Source organism: Spea bombifrons, chromosome 3 (assembly GCF_027358695.1).
Source record: "Spea bombifrons isolate aSpeBom1 chromosome 3, aSpeBom1.2.pri, whole genome shotgun sequence".
In the NCBI taxonomy this organism is placed as follows: Eukaryota; Metazoa; Chordata; class Amphibia; order Anura; family Pelobatidae; genus Spea; species Spea bombifrons.
Window position 1 is genome coordinate 8,934,455 of NC_071089.1, and position 25,461 is coordinate 8,959,915.

The 25,461-nt window shown below is 38.0% G+C and overlaps 1 protein-coding gene across 1 annotated transcript; it reads right to left on the reverse strand.

The window, feature by feature from the left end:
- Window positions 1-625: 625 nt before the first annotated feature.
- KCTD3 (potassium channel tetramerization domain containing 3) lies at window positions 626-25,461 on the reverse strand. Its single transcript, XM_053458688.1, has 18 exons — window positions 25,154-25,461; window positions 13,568-13,621; window positions 12,868-12,913; window positions 11,368-11,441; window positions 10,857-10,915; window positions 10,249-10,329; window positions 10,009-10,146; window positions 8,209-8,299; window positions 7,256-7,446; window positions 5,138-5,253; window positions 4,666-4,753; window positions 4,401-4,517; window positions 3,703-3,873; window positions 3,128-3,283; window positions 2,815-2,911; window positions 2,110-2,294; window positions 1,893-2,031; window positions 626-1,303 (listed from the first exon to the last, which is right to left on the reverse strand). Exons 1-18 carry the CDS (start codon window positions 25,213-25,215, stop codon window positions 745-747), a joined length of 2,424 nt encoding a protein of 807 aa, XP_053314663.1. The 5' UTR covers window positions 25,216-25,461; the 3' UTR covers window positions 626-744.

The window sequence follows — 25,461 nt, forward strand, 5'->3', positions numbered from 1 at the left end:
AATAAAGAAATTGCACTTCAAAATTACCCTAAAAGAAAGAAAACCCTTTTTTTTTTACTGGATTACTGAAAAATAAAAAGAATAAGTAGGTACACAATCACAAGCAATGATACAATGAGTTTATCCATTTAATGCTATTAACTAGCGTTCTTTTTTCCAGTTTAGGTAATATTGTACAATTTTTGGAAAAGTATAATGCTGCTTAGAACAATGATGCAGTTTTTTTTCTAAATAAAATTAAAAAAGTGTGTAAATATACAAAAAAAAGTTCAATGGTGCATTGGAGAATTCACCAGAGTGCAATATTGCAATATCAGAAGCAACACAAAAAAATCCGCGTGCAAAATCTGCCAGTATTTAAATATCTTTTATAAATGTCTATTACAGCATCAGTGCTTCCAATAGGGGGATAAATAACCGTAATCAATAAGTTAATTAACTAGTATATGTAAACAAGCTGTTAAAAAATTATAATTAAAAAAAAAGTATGTTCTGCAGGCCGTCTAGAGAGATGGTTAAACTCAATAGACTCGGCTACAAAACCAATAGTGAATTAGTATGGAGGTTTTTCTACTATGTTAATGAGAATAAATAGTGTTGTTTACATGAAGACGTATCGGCAAGATAAATTAAAAGAGCAACTCTTTCTCTGGACTGTTGAGAAGTGTCAGACCGGTCTCTGGTTCTTAGAAGCAGTTCATTACCATGCTCGTACAGCTACAGGACAGTCTAGATTCTTGATTTTTACAAAGCATAATCGTGACAGGAGGAGTCGCTTTTCTTACGGCGCGGGGAAGTGGTGGATTTAGTTGGAGAAGGCGATGCTGTACCAGGCGATTCGTCTCCTCCATCTCCAGAGCTTGGCGAAGAGCCTAAGAGAGGAGCTTGCGAAACCTTCCTTCTTCCCAAGAAAGCTCCATCGAACCCGCTTTTCTTCTTATTTTCTGACTTGGATTCATTGTCATCGTCGACAGCTTTTTTGGGAGCCTCTGTGTTTTCTGGTGTTTTGCAAGCATCCTTTGTAGTTTCCAGAACTTTGCCAGCTCTTGGAGCAACCACACTCTTCTTATCAAGGTTAGAGCTTTCCCAATCCAATGGTTTTACTTCGCTTTTCACCAGCATTCTCCCATTTTCCGGAGCAGCCTTTTCAGTAGTGTTCTTACCGAAGCCGAGGGACTGGAAATCTCTGTAGCTGTGGAAGCTTTCCGTCCTCCTCGCCCTGGCCAAGAGTGGACTCTCTCGGTACGGCCTCACCGAGCCATAGGTGGCAGCTTCATGAATGGTTTCATGGTGAAGTTGTAAACTGCAAAACAGGTGAAAAAGAATATTTCTAGTGACTGACCGACAATAAGTGTATACAGAAGATAATAGTATAACACACTAAAGACTATGGATCAGGGCAAGGGTCAGAAAGGTGACAAAAGCAGGCAGATTCTTTAAATGTAACAAAGACAAGAAAAACATGGTTTGGGAATTTTTTTTGTTGTATGTCTCATTATCAAACATGGTTCAGAATCCACTTGCTATAAACCTTAATGCAGGGAGATTCAATCATGTGAGACTGAAAAGCGTCTATATCCATATATATACAGATATATAATATAAAATGCCATAAAATCTAGTTTTTGTTTAATATTCTTTGAATCAACCGTTATCTGCAGACCTTGAGGCTGCCACTGTTATCTGTCATGTGATATTTTGTGCGACTCATTTAAAAATCTAATTTTAATAGTATAATATCAATGCAATGCGTATGATGTTTCCCTTTAAAGATGGACATCTGCTGTGCCCCATTAAAAAGGACATATGAAATAATCGTGGGGGGGGACCCCACATACCCAGCCAACACACACGAGGATGGAGAATGCAAAGGATTCCTTGGTATAATTTACCTTGAGCTGGAGTCACGAAGACGGCTTTGGTGAACGACAGACGTGGCTGGACTGATGTTAGGAGTGGCACACCGAGATGTGCTGAGGTCACACTGATCTAATAATTTAAGCAGCTCTTGCTCTGTAGGGCCTCCGACATCTGAAAGGTATTAGAAAACGTATTATTCGTTTGCCAACAGTCTATCCGAGCAGAGCATGCTACAGCTGCTTTGATTACCTTTGCTCTCTGTTTTTGCCACCATGTCCATTGCCGTGGTTAGATCCCACATCTGAATACTTCCGTTCGAGTGGCCGGTGAAAAGGTAGCGCCGCGGCCGGGAGCCCATTCTGCTGGATGCTTCACATTCGCTGACGGTAAAGCATGTAATTGTAGTGCAGTCCACAGCTTGAATTTCACATATCCTAAGAGACCAATCACAGATCCGTTAAAAACAAAATGAGAAAAAAAAAAATGGATTTTAACCATTCCCGTGTCCCCTCTCCCCTTTATAGTTTTAACAGAACCATAGAAGCTTAAAAGATAAAAAAAAAAGCTCACAAAAATAAAATCAATTTACTAAATTTGAGCACACAAAAAACACAAGACTTTGTGGCCCTAGGCTAAGAACATTAAAACCTGCAGCACAAGTTAGAATCCAACTACCTGCACAATTGGGCAGCATAAAGATACATAGGAGGACATATTACAGCCTTTAGAAAGAAGAAATGGAAATAATTCATTTTCAGGATATTACTGCATCTGTCCTAAAGAAGACAACGTCTGTAAAAATGTATGTGACGTTTTAAGGGGCCAACAATGTTTTCACAGAAATAGTTGCAATAACAATACAGGTAAAACTGGGTCACGGACTGAAGCATTTATAGTTATAAAGGATAATCAAACACTTGTAATTTATCATTTTCAAACAGAATGGGCAGTTACCTTTTTCCAGTAGAAGAGAGTCTCACAAATAATTTGTTGGTTATCGGAACAACCTTTTGGATGAACACTTGCTGATCATCCCTTTCGCCAAACGGACCTGCGCAGAAAAATAAATAAATATATATTATGTATACATACATAGATTTGTATACACAGCTATTTTGGGGGAAAAGGAAGAAAAATCAGAACAGAACTGTTTCTGTACTAATAGAAGATCTCTTTAAAAATTACATATTTTGGCATTTTAAATTAAAACTGTAACAGTATCTTTTTATTAAAAAAAAGCCTCCGTAATAAGAAGAAGGATAAGTACCAATGTCATTGCCGGAAGAATAGCTACCATGGCTTTCAGTTTCTTCTAAGGACAGGATTTTGAATGACGCAAGCGGAGTCGACCCTGGCTGCGTGGATATCATTCCCCTAAAACGAGTCACGGTCCACGTCCTAACATGATTATTATCAGCGCAAACTAGAGGAGGGGAAAAAATGGGTTAACAAATGCCACGTCTATACTACTCACAGGGACACATCTGACTTTTACAGCACGATAAAATTACTTGGTCGCAGGGAAAGCTCTGTTGGAGGAGCAGGGAGTGTTGGTCCTTCCACCGATCCACACGTCTGGCTGTAGCCTGCACCGCCTTGCTCAGCCATAGTAATGCATTCAACTACTTGAACCAACAGTGGAGTAAGCCCACGATTTGGGAACTACGGTGTCTTTTGTAATGAAAAGCAGCTCACCAAAATTCAATGGCCTCCGACAAGTTCTCCATCAACTAAGAGCTGTAGGCTGCATGCACTTGCTTTATATCATCCCAGCGTCTACAGCCCACCAGCTCAAACCCATAGACAAGGCAAATGAAAAACATCATGCAAGGCTGCAAGTACCTGAGACAAGGTGTTTCTCCGATAACATGATCTTCGTCACAGGGCTCCTATGGACTGTAAACGTCTGGAAAAGCTGTGGCCCTGAGCCCACGGTCTCCGGATGCTGCACTATGACTCTCACAGCGCCAGAGCTCGTTCCGTAAGCAATTTCTATCCAGTTACCACTAACACCTGGGAAAGAGACACTGACATGAACATACAAGGTTGCACAGTATGCTTATTTAAGGGGAGACAATCCTAAGCTCCGGAGGCTGCGGTAAGCAGAACATGCCTGCTCTTTGAGAACTATTACTACTCATCAAACTTGGTTAGACTTGTTTAGACTTTAGTTTTTGTTTCACAATGGAATATTCCTAAATTTACCAAATGACTATTGGGAGAAATCCATGTGTTTGTTCAGGAATGCTTCCATGGCCAAGGAGCAATTCATCATGAACATGGGCATCCTCATTAGGAAGTCCCTGAACATTCCCTCACAGGGTCAAGTACTTACGAGGGTCCTGCAGGACTTCTGCCGCTTGTATCCTCTCACAGCCTTCTAACTTCTCTATTTTTGGTCACAAAGACCTTGGACTTAGATCTTGTATTTTTGGAAATATCTTTTCTTGCCCTACATATGCAAACCTACACTTCCTTCCTCTAACACTCTACTCATATTTTAAGGACTCCTCAATGCCGCTTTCCCGCTCTCTGCTTACTTGTTTTGGGGGTGAGGTAGACGCTGAGAGCGGTGATGGCATCATTGGAGGGATCGTGATACAATTCAGTCACCAGAAGGTCGTTGTCTTTCATACGCAATGGAAATTTCTGCATATCTATAAAGAGAATAAAAAATAGATTATATTACAAGGTTTAAAAAATGTATAAAATTGCAATCCCAGGAAAGCTGGTCGCAGACAAAATAAAGCACAGATAACGGTCAAAAACGCTAAAATAAACCCAACACCTGTGAGCTCAGCTCACCTATATAGTAAATCGATCCATTGTTGCATCCCAAGAGTAGGAAGGAGCCAGCAGTGTCATAACTTGTGATGGGAACGACGTCCTGAACCTAAGGAGAAAGACCAGCATTATTGAGGAACTTTGCTCTGGAACTAACAGCAGAGCATCCAATATCCCTCCATTTAAAATGGAGTTGGAAGCACATGAGACATTCCAGCAGACAAGTAGCAAAACCCAGCCCTTTTACATTCAAACACTACTGTTCAAAAGTTTGGGGTCACTTAGCCTTTCTCTACGTGACCCCAAACTTTTGAACGGTGGGGTATATAGCAGCGACTAAGACATTTAGCACATGGAAGGCCGATAAGAGAATCTGAAATCTAAGCCTCAGTCTTATGTCGAGGATAGCCTCATGCCTATGCTTGCATGTTTAAACTCCCTGTCCGTATTAATCTCTTTCACGACTTCTGCAAAATGGTCTTCCGTAACATACCTGCCAGTGCTGAGTAACGGCGTTCCACACGCCAACTTTGCCTGTGTGGCTAGTAGCCACCAGCTGGTTACCGATAAAGAACAGGGCATCCACCGGCACTCCGAGACTGAAGACCCCTGCGGCAGAAATATAAACCATTTAACCTACACAGCTCTACGTATAAACCGAGCACATCTGACTGCTCACAATAAACAAGCCGCAAGCTGGCACCTACAGCCGACAATCTAAAGGGATACCTGTGCTCGTCGTATCACTTATTAACATCAGCAATGTTTTAATTAAAAATATCCCATTAAAAAAAAAAAAACAAAAACAACATTTTTGAGGAATAAACAAACAAACAGCACTGAAATGTAGGCGACACCAAAAACAGAGAAAACAAGTAGAATTGATTACTCCAGAGGAAGACGAGGTTCAGGGAAATCAAGCAAGACAGCTTGAATGGTCTGAAGGAATTTAAAGCGTCACTCCTGCTTAGGCTCGACAGTCTTGACTGCTATCCGCCGGGAGGCAGATCGTATAAGTAATGACATGTTCCCGTCTTAAGGGCCCCGCTCCGTAAAATACTGCTTATAGCAGCAATCTGGCCGCGGTGTCTCCGGTAAGTAATATTGAAGGCACGGCGGCCTGGGGGACAGCTCTATCACAGACATGCCAGCCTTTGTAATTTTCTTTCGATGGCGTTACAGAGGGCTGGAGAGTTTCAGCAACAACAAATCGTCTCTTTTACAGGGGATGAACAAAGAGCGCCTCGTGGATCCCACATGTAATCCCAAACCGTCACTTCCAACGAGCGCAATCAGAACGCAGTAAGAGAGCGCTTCCAAATGAAATGCAACGCAAGCCTAATTGCAGCAGATCCATGTTATTCCCCCACCATCCCCCCGCTGCGTTCAGTCACCGCATTGTATTTTCTTATCCAGGGAAGGACATTAAAAAAAAAGTTTAAGTATTTTAAAGCAAAGCGAATACGATGCTATGGTATGGTATATCTTTTTTTATTTTTTATATATGTTAATTTGGAGAAGCTAAAGGTGACAGAACAAGCAGAACTCATCAGTATCCCATTCTGTTTCCCTTCCCCTCAGCCTTTCCTTACAAAGGCTGTCTGTGAGAGAGAGAGTGTGTGTGTGTGTGAGAGCGAGCGCGAGAGAGAGAGAGAGTGTGTGAGAGAGAGTGAGAGAGAGAGTGTGTGAGAGAGAGTGTGAGAGAGAGAGTGTGAGAGAGAGAGAGTGTGAGAGAGAGAGAGTGTGAGAGAGAGAGAGTGTGAGAGAGAGAGAGTGTGAGAGAGAGAGAGTGTGAGAGAGAGAGAGTGTGAGAGAGAGAGAGTGTGAGAGAGAGAGTGTGAGAGAGAGAGTGTGAGAGAGAGTGAGAGAGCAACCGGCACATAGGAATATTTGTTGCACAGACCTGGAACATGTAAGATTTGGGAAATTTGCTTTAAGTATTTTATACACTTAATGCATCATTTAGCAAATCGTGCCCAATTCCATCACAGTCCCAACAGCACTACAGATGACGTTATATTTCATGTACAATCATAACCCCTGAATTTTCACACTCAAAAGGTGTTTACTTTTTTCTATTTTGATTCTCAATTGCTTAATTTGCATTTGTTACACGTGTGTGTGGGGGGGGGTTGCTTCTCTTAAATTTTGAGGTTTTTCCATATAGACATAAAAAGAAAAAAAGTAAAATGTGTGTATAATGATTATACTGTATTATATATATTATATGACCAAATGCACGGACATCTGACCATCACACCTGAATGCGTTTCTGTGGGAATTTGTGAGGTCAGGCACCGATGCTGGAAGAGAAGGTTTGGCTCTCAGAGTTCCAATTTATCCCAAAGGTATTCATTGGGGTTGAGGTCAGGGCTCTGTGCGGCCGGTCAAGTTCTTCCTCACCAAACACGTGGTGCTTTGTGCACTTGGGCTGCAACAGGAAAGGGCCTTCCCCAAACCGGTGCCACAGCGTTGGAAACATACAATTGTCTGAAATATATTCGTATGGTGTAGCCGAAACATCAAATAACAGCGACTCTCTTTCTTTCACTCCAAGTATAAATGGAAATTAACCCCATGGGTGATTGCTTTGGACCTCGACGACTCCTACCTATTTCACTTCCACTGCTTCCGTCCTGAATGCTCCATAGAATGATGCTGCTCTCTGAAGCCACGGCCACCATTTTGTCTTTGTCGCCATGAGGACCTCCAACAACTTTTGCATTAAGAGCTATGCGCTCGATGGTCCAGTTTAGGTAGGGGCTTGAAAACACCTGCTGCCAGCCGGAAGATTCCTTTATTCTGTATATAAAAAAAACAACAAAAAAACAAAAAAACAAAAAAAAAAAAACACAACACACACAATATTATTATTAACAGAGGAAGGTAACGGACAGACTTGGTACCAGACGGTTCTGCACCAAGACACCACAGATTGTTCCCCCTAAATACAACATTTGCACAAGGGGCACGCAGTGAAAATCACCTATATTTAAAAAAATAAATAAAAAAAAAAAATAAAAAAAAACTGACTAAGCCATCCCTGTAAAGGTAAAGTTATTGAAAACGGATAATCTACAAGCAAATGGCAGCCTTACATAACTGGTCCTAAACGCAGATAGTTTGGGAAAATATGATTTTTTTTATTTCACTTTCAACTAACTTAAGATATGCAGATACATAAGAGAAACAAAAACATTTGCATTATATATATATTATATATAAATCTATCACATACATACAGGGCTAAAATACTCTTCAGACTTTTCCCAGGTCCAAACTACATGTCTGTCTATAATACGGTATATATATATATATATATATATATATATATATATATATATATATATAGCTACACACATATATACATACACACATTGTCGTTCTTATATATATATTTACCGTTTCCCATGAAAAAATATAAATGGACTATTCAGTTGTAAATTCATGTTGTTCCATAGGAGAAATGGTTGGTGTTATGCAGGACAAGGAGCAATCTGGGAAAATAATCAGGGACCGATAATAAACGCATGAACAAAATAAACCACGATGAATAATTCATACCTGTAGCAGACCACAAAATGAGCATACGCAGCTACGATCCAGTTGTGATGGCCCGCCACTATTAGTACTTTCCGGGGATCCACTGGGAACCCTACAAAAAAAAAAAATGTAAAAAATCACCCATCACGGCTCCGCAGCCGACAGCATTTCCACAACACAGCTAAAAGACAAACGAGCAGAAACGGGACGCTTTCCAAACCGTCAAACGATGTCGGCGGCGGCTTCTTAATCATAGTCTAGAGTTTGCAATTTACATCCCCCCCCCACATTATAGTGAAATTATGGGTTGTTTGTGATGTTGCCATCTTGAATGCCCCCGATAGAAAAAGAAATTGGATTCTCAGGCGAGACGGCGGTCTGACCGGTTTGCGGGATGAATGCAACCTTGGTTGGGAAACTGAGAGAGCGCGCTCGCCGCATCCCCATTTATCTCCAGGTCAGGTACGCGGCTGGCAAGTTCCGTAATTGCATCACCATCGCTGATCCATCAACGTTCCTCCGATCTGAACTCGTGAGACCGTCCTCCGGTGAAATGGGGCTATTGAAGCTGACACGTTCACTAAATCATAAGTCTCTTAAGTAGAAACTGCCAGCCATACTTAATAACCAGACTTTTGCTTGAACACGGCTATGCCTGAGAGTGCGGCTCCTATAAACATTTGTCGCGGGTTTTATTTTCTCGGATCACCGCTGTGAAAATGCTGCAAAAAGTGAATTTTCCCAACGCAATGACTTCAATGTTAAAACGCCACTGAACGCTGATCAAAATGGCTTCCCGTTTATTGCCAGCGGCGCGCACGTTTCGCCGGAGATGACGGTTATTACAAGTCATAACGGCATTCTGTAGGTTTTGAGTCTTTTTATGTAATGGGAAGCAACCCCATCGAGAGAAAGCTGGAAGAAAACACTAGGAGGGGAAAGCCAGTAATGGCGGATCTGTGTTATGTATACAAAGCACCCCGCTCGCTGCTGATGTACATATGTTCTGTAAGAAATCTCTATAAAACGCTCAGCGGGGAAGTCGTCATCCAGAAAATTCCTGCTTTTTGGGGACTGAGGAGTTCAGAACGCATGTTTTGTATTGTTTAAAGGCTTTGCATTGAAAAAAGTGTAGCTATGAAACCATTGTTGGACTGTAACGCCTATCAGGCTTTATCTTCTGGCAGACTATGTTAGGAGCTGTCGTTTGGAGTCACCCTAACTTCTCCGGTCACTGATTGGAGGAACGGGGGAGATGCTGTACCCGTGGCTCCGCTCTTTTGTGGAAGTGGTCCCAGAGGCCAGAATATTACAGACAGACTCATGGAGAAAGAGAACCGTTTATTCGCATCTCTGTCTGCAATACTTTGGCATCTCGGACCGCTTCCACAAAAGAGTGGAACCACGGCGCACACCACGGGTACAGCCTCTCCCCGTGTTCCTCATTTTGCAGAAGCGACGGGGAGGCCTGGTCAACGGTGCCGAGACTGGGGAGAAGCGGGCGAAGAAAGAAGAAAAATGAACAAGAGACAAGAGAAGAAGCGTAGCTGCAGAAAAAAAAAAAGAGACGGGGACACGGAAGCGCTTGTTGGAGAAGGTAGGGAGACACTGCGAGAGAGCGAGAAAAGATGTTACCTTTAGATGTGCGGGAGACAAAAATTCTTATTTATAGATACTTCTATGGAGCATCTGTAATGGGGATAACCGTTTTTACTTCTCTATATTTTTTTGGAGCTAATAGTATATTAAAATGGACCTAAATGGAGAAGTAAAGGAAGCAAAAAAAATTGGTATATGAAACATAGAAACGAGAGTACCCACCGAGTTTAACCATTCCTTCTACAGCCGTAAGTGTGGGCTGAACTGCACTCCCCTGAGCGGCTCCTTCACACGGCTTCTGTGCCGCTTTACCGTCCGCCGAGGGGGATGGGTCGCACGTGAACTTACGGCTGGGAATCACTTGAAAACAGGAGAGTGTTGGCATTATTTATGAACCCATGAACATATTAGTGGAGGGCGCGGTGTAAGTATTGTGCTACAAAAACGAACTTGCCAAATTACCTGGAGGGGGTAAGTAACCGTGAAATAAGACGCTGCCGCAGGACGAACGTTCCAGCTCTTCACACAACAGCAATCTTCTTACTGAGGGGGGGAAAAACCCAAAACGGCTGATTATCAAAACACACTGCTTCAGAAGAGACTACGTTGTGTTTTAGGAGGTTGCCGGGGCTGCATGTTCTTCTTCTGACGTTATTATTAATGTTGCCGCTGCAGTTTTAACGTATATGTGATGTGTATGTTCCTGAATGTTTAATGTAGTATACGGGTGAACCACGATAGCAGAAGTGGCTTCCGTATGGGGTAGGTCTAAATGGGTCATCTCTAACCGAGCTTTATGCTACCGCTTCTGAATTACACAAACGGTACAACTTTCCACCTGCTGCACGAGGAGACATCCAGGCAGTAACCATATTATATACTATATGACTGAGAATGGTGAATGAGACGGGGGTCTAATGGCAATATTTGTGCGCTCACGCCTATTACTTTAAGTGGAAAGATCATGAGCATAGAGACCACGGTAACGGAATAAATACAATAAATTCTTTACTATAGAACCGAACATTTATTTTAAATGAACAGGATCAATAACGTGCAAGATTAATTACCTAGTGGAGTAATTCCATAAAATTCAGCTTCATGTTGTAGGACATTCAAACTGACACCCCTGGAACAAATAAGAGTCTGAAATGATCTATTACATGTAGAGCCTGACAAAAGTAAATAGACATTTTTGTAACATGCCGGCATGCAGATTGCCCTCGATTCACGGCATTAGAGCCCTGTGGAAAGTGAAGATCAAGTGACAATAACAAATTCCAATTATAAAAACAAATTTTAATGTCCTTAAAATTAATTGCGGGGAGTAAATCTTCCTGCAGATCAATGTCAGTATTTCTGGGTAATAAAGCTTTCCGCTACTTATAATGCCCTATTCTATTAACACAATTCAGGGTGTTTTGGGGCAAACATTTACGAATGGTACAGTAGTAATAATAATAAAAAACAAAACTGGAATTTGATCTAATTTAACCATTTTGTAGCAGAATTGCTCTTAATCCGTAACAATATGTAAAAATCAAATGGCTTGATAAAAGAAACCAAATATTTTTTTTGTACCTTAAATCAAGCTCCTTTGTGCGCAGAAAATTTAAAATTGGCGCAAATGCAGTAGGATCTCGGTCAATAAATATCTATAAAAAAAGAAAAATGGAGAAAAGACCACATTAGTGGGAATTACAGAAAAAAGTAGAAAGAACTTACTGGTAGAAGCATTCATTTAAAAAAAATATCTAATTTCTCCATAACTAATACACCGCCACTTTAGTTTCCTTGAATATGCATTTTATGGAGCCAATTAAACTTAACAGACCTCTTAATATATTCATGAAAACAGTTAAAACCTTAAGCAAAAAGCAATATATTTTACAAATTATTATTACTTAAGATTTTGCCTTTGGATGTAGGCCGTAGGCGTTCGGCACAATATATGTGCGGTACGTGGAAGATTCGCAAGCCGGCTTAGAAGAACGTAAAATGAATTTAAAATAGACCGGCAAAAAAACCTACCAGGCAGATAAAAAATATTTAATTCTGAGCCATAATAATTTAAGTTCTACCTAAAAACTAAAAACAAATATCTACTGTAAAAATGTTACAATTAAAACAGGTATGTAGATTTGTATTTTATATAATATATAAATATTAAATAAAAAAAAATATATATATATACACACACACACGTATATTACAAAGAAAGTACTTCTAAAATTAAATGCGGCCGTAAATTAAATAAAGGATAAGCTAAAGGTAATATCTCTTATTACTTATTGAGTTATATTCTATAGTGTTGTAGAAGGCGATCTTGTGTTGTGATGATATTGGTGTTATTGCTTTTGGGGTTTAGTTGGGTAGTAAAAGACTATTCCCTCTCTCTCATGGAAGCAGATATATATATATATATATATATGTGTGTGTGTAACGTGTTGTATTCCATAAAATTCAAATAAGTATTTAGAAACCCTTAAAAATCTAGTAGCTCATCGACTTATTTTGGAACGATACTTTTAGAGTTTAAAGAAAAGACAAACAGAATTACTAATATGTTAAAAGGTTAAGAAAGACATCCAACTCTTCCACCATGGAAATAAAGCACTGGTTTTACTAATCATAGCAGGTCTGCGCCGTGCTCTCGTTGACACTTTCCCATTGCAGCAATATTTCAAACATCCACTAGATGGAGCAGCGAGCAAAAGGAAGAACGAAGGCTGCAGCTCTTGTTCTAAAGGCTCATGCCAGCCATCAACGCTGTTCCTTCTGCATAAGCATGGGGGGGGTTTCTGTGGATTGCCACAATTATGCATTTGCCCCTTTCCCTGCGTCCCACTTTGTTGCCATGGAGGAGATGTGTTGGGACATGCATCTCCCTGAATATATACTTACCTCCAGTCAGCATTGGTTCTCATGCAGTCTATTCAGGCCTCAGTGTTCTGCTACGTTCAAGTGCCTTTTTCAAATATTAGCGATGTGTTCCTCATACAAGGAAGATGTACAGACAAACAGCTCAAAGAAACTCTTTTAAAACAAAAAACAAAACAAAAAAAAAAAAAAACTACTCACCGCTCCAGTTTCATCCCGAAGAGTTGAAATTCTTCCGCTTAGCAGACTAGAAGAAAAAACGCATTTTATAAATTTGTGTTTCCAGACGGATGTCAACATTCTGTTTCTACCACCTTAGTAGTGACCATAAAGCGAAAATATTTAGTTAAAAAATGTTTATACATAACCTTCACAACCCAAAGCAGTTGAACCCAATATTATAGTGTTATATGGTTATATAGGTCATAGAGGAGGGTCCGCAGGCCACATCTATGTCTGAAGAACTCATGTACGATTTGGGTATTGATTTTTTGTACAAGTTTGGTAGCAATTCCGGTAGCCCGCAATGTGTATGTGACATACACTTTATCGGAAATGGACCCTGTCATCCACACATCGATGGTGGCCGGGTCCCGGTTGAGTATGGAAGAAAGCTGTTTTTAAAGAACAGAAAAGAGGAAACATTAAGAGGTTGGAACTCTAGTTGGGTGACCCAGAGGGGTCACGAACTCAAAGACTAACTCATCAAAGATGGAGAACGAGTGAGACCTGCGCTGACAATGTCCAGGATACTGTCGGGGAGTACAACACCTCACCTATCTCTAGCTGGATTGTTAAAAGCGTACGCCATGATCGGTACGTATGTCTCACTACAGCGGTATCTTTAACCCCGTCGCTTATTGAGCTAGTCCCTCAGCAGCGGTGGGATTTTTGAGCTTACCTGGAAAAGAAAGAATCCGGAATCCACATCAGCGTTTGCCTCGATGTGCTGAACCTGAAAATGTATAAAAATATATTTTGGTATAGTAACAACCACTGGAACTATTCTAGTTGTGAGCGGCCTACAATTATTTGGCTACAATTACTTACTAACCATCGGGAAAAGTTTTGTTCTTCTCAAAGACCGATAGCACAATTGTCTATTTCTGTATCTGTAGAGCATACAGTCCCTGTTCTCGCTTGGTGCCCTCTTTTCTAGGAGCTCAGGATATTGTGGGGACATTCATGTTCGCATACAAGGCTCTGCTGCACTCTTAATGTTAGAGTGTAGCAAGAAGAAATCTATACCATACATTACATTTTTATAATTATTGTAGCACGTTTTGTTAGAGCGGAAAAATGAAGTATTTTATCTCATCGCTGCTCACCCACAACGGTCTGATTTATTTACAAAAATGTGATTTGTAGTGATATGAAGCCCTTTATCAGAAACGTGTCACTGTGAAGAGACAGCGTGCTTTAGTTTTTCTTAAAGGAATGGCAGCGCTAGATCTGTATAACGCATAATTAAAGTGGGAAGAGGTGGTGTTACCAGATTAAAAGGAAACCTTATGCATTACAGATGATGACCTTCACATAGATGACTCCTGACGGAGAGGAGGGACACTGAGGGATCTTTACTAATGTGGGAATTTACCGTGTTAAACATCTCAACATCCTGACTTCACTATACATTGTAAAGGGCTTCGCTTGTATGAAGCAATGAGCTAGCCCTGCATAATGCATTATTAATGTAGGAAGAATTTTGAAGCGTGATTAATAATTTAACAATGCAGTCTTCAGGGCCAGCTCAGACCTTCGTACAGTATGAATTCACCTGATTGGCTATTGAGAAAGCATAGTGAGCACGTTTCTGCTCACTGCCATCTCTATTTCTCCCTATATTCTGTCTGCATCAGCGACGTTCAAAGAGCGAATTGAAACATTCTGATGATTTACGAGTGTATTCTGCCTCCTAGCTTTTGTAAATCCAATTGTTACGTGGTGCACTGCTTGTTACATTGTTTACTCATTGTACAGCGCTGCAGAACACGATGGCGCTATATAAATCAATCAATTCAGAGCTGAACCTTCACACTGCATAGTGAAGTCAGTGATCTCCACTGTGAACCCATAACAGAGCAGAGACATCCCACTGAACTATACAGATCTGGGTCACGCCCCCATTCCCCACCCACTTCCCCTCCAACCACAGTTTGCCTGTGTGAGAGACTAGCCCCGCCCACAGATGCAGGACCGCCCACCTGTATCCCACAAAGGGATAGCTGGCGCCTGGATGCCCCCAGGTACGCTCACGGTGTTCCATTTCAGCATACAGTGGGGGCCTTTGTGGTAAACGAAACTAGATCTGGCGGCTCGATAACCGCATTACATATTTATAAGGAAAACATCCAGACCTGTACAATCGAGCGCAGATTGTTTCCTTCTATTTACTTTAGTGGCTTAGTTAAAAAAAAATATATAAAATATACACATACTGCTAAGTCACTGTGGATCACATCTGATTAATACAGTTTTAACGTGTATGTGGATTAACTACATAGGGATAAAGATTGTAGGCTAAAATTTCCATTACCACCCTCCCCCCCACCCCCCCAAAAAAAAGCTAAACAAATCTCGACAAATCCTAAAATGAAAAAAGTTAAAAATAATAAATTTTTGCCAAGTTTTTTTTGTTTTTTTTTTTAAAAAAATTTGGCACTTCTGTACCACTTTTATTTATAATCATTACGAACGATGTACAGATCTTTGACATAACCCGTATCTGTGTCCAGCCTAATGTGCCCACCCCCAGCATTTCATATGGCATAAGGGGGGCATTTTCGATAGTAACTTCAGCATAACCGCCGGAAGAAAGGAAAAAGCTTATTCTGTAGAATTACACAATTCCTGAAACTTTACACAGAAATACGAAAGTTTTAGAGGGTCACTTAGGTGGGGACTTATGCAGGAATATATCGATAAAGTGATGTAATAACGTCGCAAAGGTTTGGGAAAAGACATTTCTCTGTAACATAATTACAAAAGGGTTTTCTAACGACCAATTAGCCTTTTAAACTTAAACTTGGATCAGTGAACATAACGTGCCATTGGAACAAAGGAGTGGTGGGAGTGACAAAGGAGTGGTGGGAGTGACAAAGGAGTGGTGGGAGTGACAAAGGAGTGATGGGAGTGACAAAGGAGTGACTCCAAACCTTAGAACAGCAGGGAATATATATATATATATATATATATGTTATACACACACACACTATACTCACATATGCATTGGGAATATAGCAATGCTATTCAATTAGTAATAAAGTGACCAAAAAAACTTATTTTGATCATTGTGTCTAAAAATTAACCCAACTAAGAGCACAAGTTGGGGGAACTTGATAAATCACAAAAAAGGGACCAGTGAGGTTCCCTACAGCGCTACGGAACATGAGGGCACTATTTAATAAATAATACTTGATTTCCCAAGTCCTGACCCATTTTTGCGTGTTTGCCCCACATTTTATAGAAAACTTTGAAATGACATCCTTTGATGATCCTTCGCTTGAAGTTTTGGAGCCAGTGGCCCCCCGCGGCATCAATAAATGTATGATAGCGGAGCTGGCACTTTGGGTGGGAATAAGGTATGGAATATATCGCGGGCTGATTGGTGGGGAATACAGGAGCCAGACAGAAAATGTCAAGAACCAGGAAGGGGTGCGTTCCCAAATATATACATACTGTAAGAAAAACAAACAAGGGCCCCCAGTGATGTTTTAGAAGCCATAGTACAAGGGGGTAATTTATTAACCCTTTTGCCCTTGGTATTTGGTGTCGATGAAACTTGGGAATTACGATGGAAACGGCTGCCCCTATAATTTAATGTATGCAACCGTAGGGGGAGGGGGGGTTGTAACTTGTGTATAACTTTATACACTATAAATTACTGTGTGTGAGTGTGTGTGTGTGTGTGTGTGTGTGTGTGTGTGTTATAGTGAATAGTGTATAGGGTATAGGGTATGAAAAACTATATACATCATGGATATATAAACGTGTGTGCATGTAATATATATATATATACATATATACACACACACTTGTATATGTTTATAAAGTCATAATATATATATTTATTATATACATATACACACCCAACCAAGGGACGTACTAAACAGCATATTGGGGATGATGGGATGATGGGATGATTGGCTGCAATATTCAGCACTATCAATAGGTGTCAGTATACTTTTTACACCCATGGTAAATCACAGTATGTTCTTTTTGGTAGTTCTTGATACTAAGTTGCAACGAATACATTGCAAAAAGAAGCTGCAAATGTTTAACTATTTATTTGCTGAAATATATACAGTTTTATAACGGAATCATGGTAAATTCTATAGAAATAATAGAAACATTTTAAGTAATCAACATATTGATATAATATGGTACATGTATGTACAAACACCATATTTTACCTGTTTTGATTGGCACAATATGGGAATATATATTATTATTATTTTTATATGGGGATTATGGGTGGAATATCATGGTTACAGATGCCAAGGAACAAATTTGACCTGTTTCGGATAAGAATATGGGTATACTCATTTTTTTACATGGGGATTATGGGTGGAATATTATAGTTACACATGCTAAGCAACACATTTGACCTGTTTTTGATAAGAATATGGCTATAAATATTTTTTTACATGGGGATTATGGGTGGAATATTATAGTTACACATGCTAAGGAACATATTTAACCCATTTCTGATAAGAATATGGGAGTATTATTATTTTTATATGTGGATTATGGATAGAATATTATAGTTTCACATGCCAAGGAACATTTGACCCATTTCTGATAAGAATATGGGAATATTATTTTTGCATGGGGATTATGGGTTGAATATCATGGTTACAGATGCCAAGGAACAAATTTGACCCGTTTCTGATAAGAATATGGGAATATTATTATTTTTGCATGGGGAATATGGGTGGAATATTATAGTTACACATGCTAAGGAACATATTTCACCCATTTCTGATAAGAATATGGGAGTATTATTATTTTTACATGGGGATTATGGGTTGAATATCATAAATACAGATGCCAAGGAACAAATTTGACCTTTTTCTGACAGGAATATGGGAGTATTATTATTTTTACATGGGGATTATGGGTGGAATATTATAGTTACACATGCTAAGGAACATATTTGACCCGTTTCTGATAAGAATATGGGTATAATTATTTTTTTACATGGGGATTATGGGTGGAATATTATAGTTACACATGCTAAGGAACACATTTGACCTGTTTTTTATAAGAATATGGCTATAAATATTTTTTACATGGGGAATATGGGTGGAATATTATAGTTACACATGCTAAGGAACATATTTCACCCATTTCTGATAAGAATATGGCTATACTAATTTTTTTACATGGGGATTATGGGTGGAATATTAGAGTTTCACATGCCAAGGAACACATTTGACCCATTTCTGATAAGAATATGGGAATATTATTATTTTTACATGGGGATTATGGGTGGAATATCATGGTTACAGATGCCAAGGAACAAATTTGACCTGTTTCGGATAGGAATATGGGTATACTCATTTTTTTACATGGGGATTATGGGTGGAATATTATATTTACACATGCTAAGGAACACATTTGACCTGTTTTTGATAAGAATATGGCTATAAATGTTTTTTTTACATGGGGATTATGGGTGGAATATTATAGTTACACATGCTAAGGAACATATTTGACCCATTTCTGATAAGAATATGGGTATAATTATTTTTTTACATGGGGATTATGGGTGGAATATTATAGTTACACATGCTAAGGAACATATTTGACCCATTTTTGATAAGAATATGGGAGTATTATTATTTTTATATGGGGATTATGGGTTGAATATTATAGTTTCACATTCCAAGGAACACATTTGACCTTTTTCTGACAGGAATATGGGAGTATTATTATTTTTACATGGGGATTATGGGTGGAATATTAGAGTTACACATGCTAAGGAACATATTTGACCCATTTCTGATAAGAATATGGGTATAATTATTTTTTTACATGGGGATTATGGGTGGAATATTATAGTTACAAATGCTAAGTAACATATTTGACCCATTTCTGATAAGAATATGGGTATAATTATTTTTTTACATGGGGATTATGGGTGGAATATTATAGTTACAAATGCTAAGTAACATATTTGACCCATTTCTGATAAGAATATGGGTATAATTATTTTTTTACATGGGGATTATGGGTGGAATATTATAGTTACAAATGCTAAGTAACATATTTGACCCATTTCTGATAACAATATGGGTATAATTATTTTTTTTACATGGGGATTATGGGTGGAATATTATAGTTACACATGCTAAGGAACATATTTGACCTGTTTTTGATAAGAATATGGCTATAAATATTTTTTACATGGGGAATATGGGTGGAATATTATAGTTACACATGCTAAGGAACACATTTCACCCATTTCTGATAAGAATATGGGTATACTCATTTTTTTACATGGGGATTATGGGTGGAATATTATAGTTTCACATGCCAAGGAGCACATTTGACCCATTTCTGATAAGAATATGGGAATATTATTATTTTTACATGGGGATTATGGGTTGAATATCATGGTTACAGATGCCAAGGAACAAATTTGACCTGTTTCGGATAAGAATATGGGTATACTCATTTTTTTACATGGGGATTATGGGTGGAATATTATATTTACACATGCTAAGGAACACATTTGACCTGTTTTTGATAAGAATATGGCTATAAATATTTTTTTACATGGGGATTATGGGTGGAATATTATAGTTACAAATGCTAAGTAACATATTTGTCCCATTTCTGACAAGAATATGGGTATAATTATTTTTTTACGGGGGGGATTATGGGTGGAATATTATAGTTACACAAGCCAAGGAACACATTTGACCTTTTTCCGATAGGAATATAGGAGTGTTATTATTTTTACATGGGGAATATGGGTGGAATATTATAGTTACACATGCTAACTAACACATTTTACCCATTTCTGATAAGAATATGGGTATAATATTTTTTACATGGGGAATATGGGTGGAATATCATGGTTGCAGATGCCAAGGAACAAATTTGACCCATTTTTGATAAGAATATGGGCATTTTATTATTTTTACATGGGGATTATGGGTGGAATATTATAGTTACACATGCTAAAGAGCATATTTCACCTGTTTCTGATAAGAATATGGGTATAATTATTTTTTACGGGGGGATTATGGGTGGAATATTATAGTTACACATGCTAAGTAACATATTTGACCCATTTCTGATAAGAATATGGGTATAATCTTTTTTTAAATGGCGATTATGGGTGGAATATTATAGTTAAATATGCTAAGGAACACATCTGACCTTGTTCTCATAAGAATATGGGGGGGTATATGGGGATGATGGGTGGAATATTATGGTTATAGATGCCAAGGAACATATTGGATCTGTTTCTGATAAGAATATGGCAATTATTTTTCTACATGGGGATTATGGGTGCAATATCAAGGTTACACATGCCAAGGAACATAATTGACCTCTTATACTGGATATAATCTATACAGATGTTTGAAATACATCCTCCGTTTAAAAATATTTGGGCTAAAAAGCAATATACATAAGTAGGTCCTCTGCAAATTGTGACCGTATAAAAACAGGTTGAAGGCTGATTGAGGTTGTGAACTACAAATATTTCTCGTCAAAGAATTTGTAGAAAAGTTTCGTTGTAGCACATACTTGTTGTCATCCTTCCTTTAAAAATGTATGTGATAATCATATTCTTTGTATCTCTGTGCAAACACCATGAAAAGAACTTGGATGAGCAGAAACACACAGTTGAGGTGCTCTGGATGGGAAGTATACTAGGGTGAAGTATACTAGTTGGACAGAGACACTGGACTCCGTAGAGTAGATGTGCGTGGTATTAAGCTGCAAGAGGCAGGGTAGCTGTGCAAGGTACTCAGCCACACAGGGCAGGGTAGCCAAGCGTGGTAGTCAGCAGGCAGCAGGGTACAAATGAAAATGCTTAGAGAAATAAATAACAAGAACTTGTTGGCCATATAAAAATACATTATGGACAATGATTCCATCTTAATTAGGTAATTAATGAAACTGGTGGAAATGGTGCACTATGCCACACCTCGGACACTATATATTTACCGGCATAAGAAAAGAAAAAACAATCCTCTTTAGAAGTGATGGCTTAATGGCTAATTACAATGAAAAATATATCAAAACATCATAGTGCAACTATGCTATTCCACCATTATTCCCAATGAAAAATATTAATTATAGCCATATTTAAATCAGAAAAAGGTCCAATGTGTTCCTTACCATGTGTAACCATGATATTGCACCCATAATCCCCATGTTGAAACATGATAGCCATATTCTTATCAGAAAAAAAGGCCAGATATTTGAGTTAGCATGTGTAACCATGATATTCCACGCATAATCCCCTTATATGAAAATAATTATACCCGTTTACTTAAAAGAAACACATCAAATATGTTACTGGGCACGTGTAACCAGTAACATTCCACCCATAATCCCCATGTAAAAAATATCTATAACTATATTCCTATCAGAAACAGGTCAAATGTGTCCCTTTGATCATGCCATTCCTCTCATAATCCCTATGTAGAAAAAATATTCCAACATTCTTATCAGAAATGGGTCGAATATGTTACTAAGGGTGTGTAACCATGACATTTCACCCATAATCCCCATGTAGAAAAACATTTATAACCATTTTCTTAACAGAAATAGATCAAATATGTTACATGGCACATGCAATCATATCATAGTATCGATAATATCTATGAAAAAAATCATACCCATTTTCTTACCAGAAACAAGTGAAATACATCACTAGCCATGTGTAACCATAATATTCCGCCCATAATCCCCATGTAGAAAAATGATTTTACCCATATTCTTATCAGAAACAGGTCAATTATGTTCCATGGCATGTGTAACCTTGATATTGCACCCAAAATCCCCATGTAGAAAATAATTATAGCCATATTCTTAACAGAAACTTGTTAAATAAGGTACTAAACATGTGTAACCATAATATTCCACCCATAATCCCCATATATAAAAATTATTTATAGCCATATTCTTATCAGAAACAGGTCAAATGTGTTCCTTAGGATGTGTAACTATAATATTCCACCCACAATCCCCATGTACAAATAATAAAATTCCCATATTCTTATCAGAAGCAGGTCAAATGTGTTCTTTGGCATTTGTAACCATAAAATTCCACCCATAATCCCCATGTAAAAAATATTTATAGCCATATTCTTATAAAAAAAACAGGTCAAATATGTTCCTTAGCATGTGTAACTATAATATTCCACCCATAATCCCCATATAAAAATAATAATACTCCCATATTCTTATCAAAAATGGGTCAAATATGTTCCTTAGCATGTGTAACTATAATATTCCACCCATAATCCCCATGTAAAAAAATAATTATACCCATATTCTTATCAGAAATGGGTCAAATATGTTCCTTAGCATGTGTAACTATAATATTCCTCCCATAATCCCCATGTAAAAAAATAATTATACCCATATTCTTATCAGAAATGGGTCAAATATGTTCCTTAGCATGTGTAACTATAATATTCCACCCATAATCCCCATGTAAAAAAATAATTATACCCATATTCTTATCAAAAACAGGTCAAATGTGTTCCTTAGCATGTGTAACTATAATATTCCACCCATAATCCCCATGTAAAAAAATAATTATACACATATTGTTATCAGAAATGGGTCAAATGTGTTCCTTAGCATGTGAAACTATAATATTCCATCCATAATCCCCATATAAAAATAATAATACTCCCATATTCTTGTCAGAAATGGGTCAAATATGTTCATTAGCATGTGTAACTATAATATTCCACCCATATTCCCCATGTAAAAAAATATTTATAGCCATATTCTTATCAGAAATGGGTCAAATATGTTCCTTAGCATGTGTAACTATAATATTCCACCCATAATCCCCATGTAAAAAAATAATTATACCCATATGGTTATCAGAAATGGGTCAAGTATGTTCCTTAGCATGTGTAACTATAATATTCCACCCATAATCCCCATGTAAAAAAATAATTATACCCATATTCTTATCAGAAATGGGTCAAATATGTTCCTTAGCATGTGTAACTATAATGTTCCACCCATAATCCCCATGTAAAAAAATAATTATACCCATATTCTTATCAGAAATGGGTCAAATATGTTCCTTAGCATGTGTAACTATAATATTCCACCCATAATCCCCATGTAAAAAAATAATTATACCCATATTCTTATCAAAAACAGGTCAAATGTGTTCCTTAGCATGTGTAACTATAATATTCCACCCATAATCCCCATGTAAAAAAATAATTATACCCATATTCTTATCAGAAAAGGGTAAAATATGTTCCTTAGCATGTGTAACTATAATGTTCCACCCATAATCCCCATGTAAAAAAATAATTATACCCATATTCTTATCAGAAATGGGTCAAATATGTTCCTTAGCATGTGTAACTATAATATTCCACCCATAATCCCCATGTAAAAAAATAATTATACCCATATTCTTATCAAAAACAGGTCAAATGTGTTCCTTAGCATGTGTAACTATAATATTCCACCCATAATCCCCATGTAAAAAAATAATTATACCCATATTCTTATCAGAAATGGGTCAAATATGTTCCTTAGCATGTGTAACTATAATATTCCACCCATAATCCCCATGTAAAAAAATAATTATACCCATATTCTTATCAAAAACAGGTCAAATGTGTTCCTTAGCATGTGTAACTATAATATTCCACCCATAATCCCCATGTAAAAAAATAATTATACCCATATTCTTATCAGAAAAGGGTAAAATATGTTCCTTAGCATGTGTAACTATAATATTCCACCCATAATCCCCATGTAAAAAAATAATTATACCCATATTCTTATCAGAAATGGGTCAAATGTGTTCCTTAGCATGTGTAACTATAATATTCCACCCATATTCCCCATGTAAAAAAATTTTTATAGCCATATTCTTATCAGAAATGGGTCAAATATGTTCCTTAGCATGTGTAACTATAATATTCCACCCATAATCCCCATGTAAAAAAATATTTATAGCCATATTCTTATCAGAAATGGGTCAAATGTGTTCCTTAGCATGTGTAACTATAATATTCCCCCATAATCCCCATGTAAAAAAATATTTATAGCCATATTCTTATCAGAAATGGGTCAAATGTGTTCCTTAGCATGTGTAACTATAATATTCCACCCATATTCCCCATGTAAAAAAATATTTATAGCCATATTCTTATCAGAAATGGGTCAAATATGTTCCTTAGCATGTGTAACTATAATATTCCACCCATAATCCCCATGTAAAAAATATTTATAGCCATATTCTTATCAGAAATGGGTCAAGTATGTTCCTTAGCATGTGTAACTATAATATTCCACCCATAATCCCCATGTAAAAAAATAATTATACCCATATTGTTATCAGAAATGGGTCAAATGTGTTCCTTAGCATGTGAAACTATAATATTCCACCCATAATCCCCATATAAAAATAATACTCCCATATTCTTATCAGAAATGGGTCAAATATGTTCCTTAGCATGTGTAACTATAATATTCCACCCATAATCCCCATGTAAAAAAATATTTATAGCCATATTCTTGTCAGAAATGGGTCAAATATGTTCCTTAGCATGTGTAACTATAATATTCCACCCATAATCCCCATGTAAAAAAATATTTATAGCCATATTCTTATCAGAAATGGGTCAAATATGTTCCTTAGCATGTGTAACTATAATATTCCACCCATATTCCCCATGTAAAAAAATATTTATAGCCATATTCTTATCAGAAATGCGTCAAATGTGTTCCTTAGCATGTGTAACTATAATATTCCACCCATAATCCCCATGTAAAAAAATATTTATAGCCATATTCTTATCAGAAATGCGTCAAATGTGTTCCTTAGCATGTGTAACTATAATATTCCACCCATAATCCCCATATAAAAATAATAATAATATATATTCCCATATTGTGCCAATCAAAACAGGTAAAATATGGTGTTTGTACATACATGTACCATATTATATCAATATGTTGATTACTTAAAATGTTTCTATTATTTCTATAGAATTTACCATGATTCCTTTATAAAACGGTATATATTTCAGCAAATAAATAGTTAAACATTTGCAGCTTCTTTTTGCAATGTATTCGTTGCAACTTAGTATCAAGAACTACCAAAAAGAACATACTGTGATTTACCATGGGTGTAAAAAGTATACTGACACCTATTGATAGTGCTGAATATTGCAGCCAATCATCCCATCATCCCATCATCCCCAATATGCTGTTTAGAACGTCCCCCCAACCAACCCCCGTCCCCCTGCCGTACCTGGTACCCCCGACATTGAGCTGGATGATCTCCCCACTCCCAGGGTTGATGCTTCCAGCCATGTCAGCGACGGCCTGCAATCTGTATCCCCGGATCCCAAGGCCTGACAGGCCGACCGGAGGCCACACGGGCCGCGATGGGTAGTTACACCGTGCCTCTCATTGAAAGCGTGCAGCGCCCGGCGCCTTCCGTGGCAGAGGCTCGCTCCTACATGCTCGGGGCCCACCGGGTATCCAGGTGGGAGGAGGCTGGCCTACGCCTGTTCTCCCATTGATCCAGGACGAGCTGTGACAGCGCTGCGTCACCAG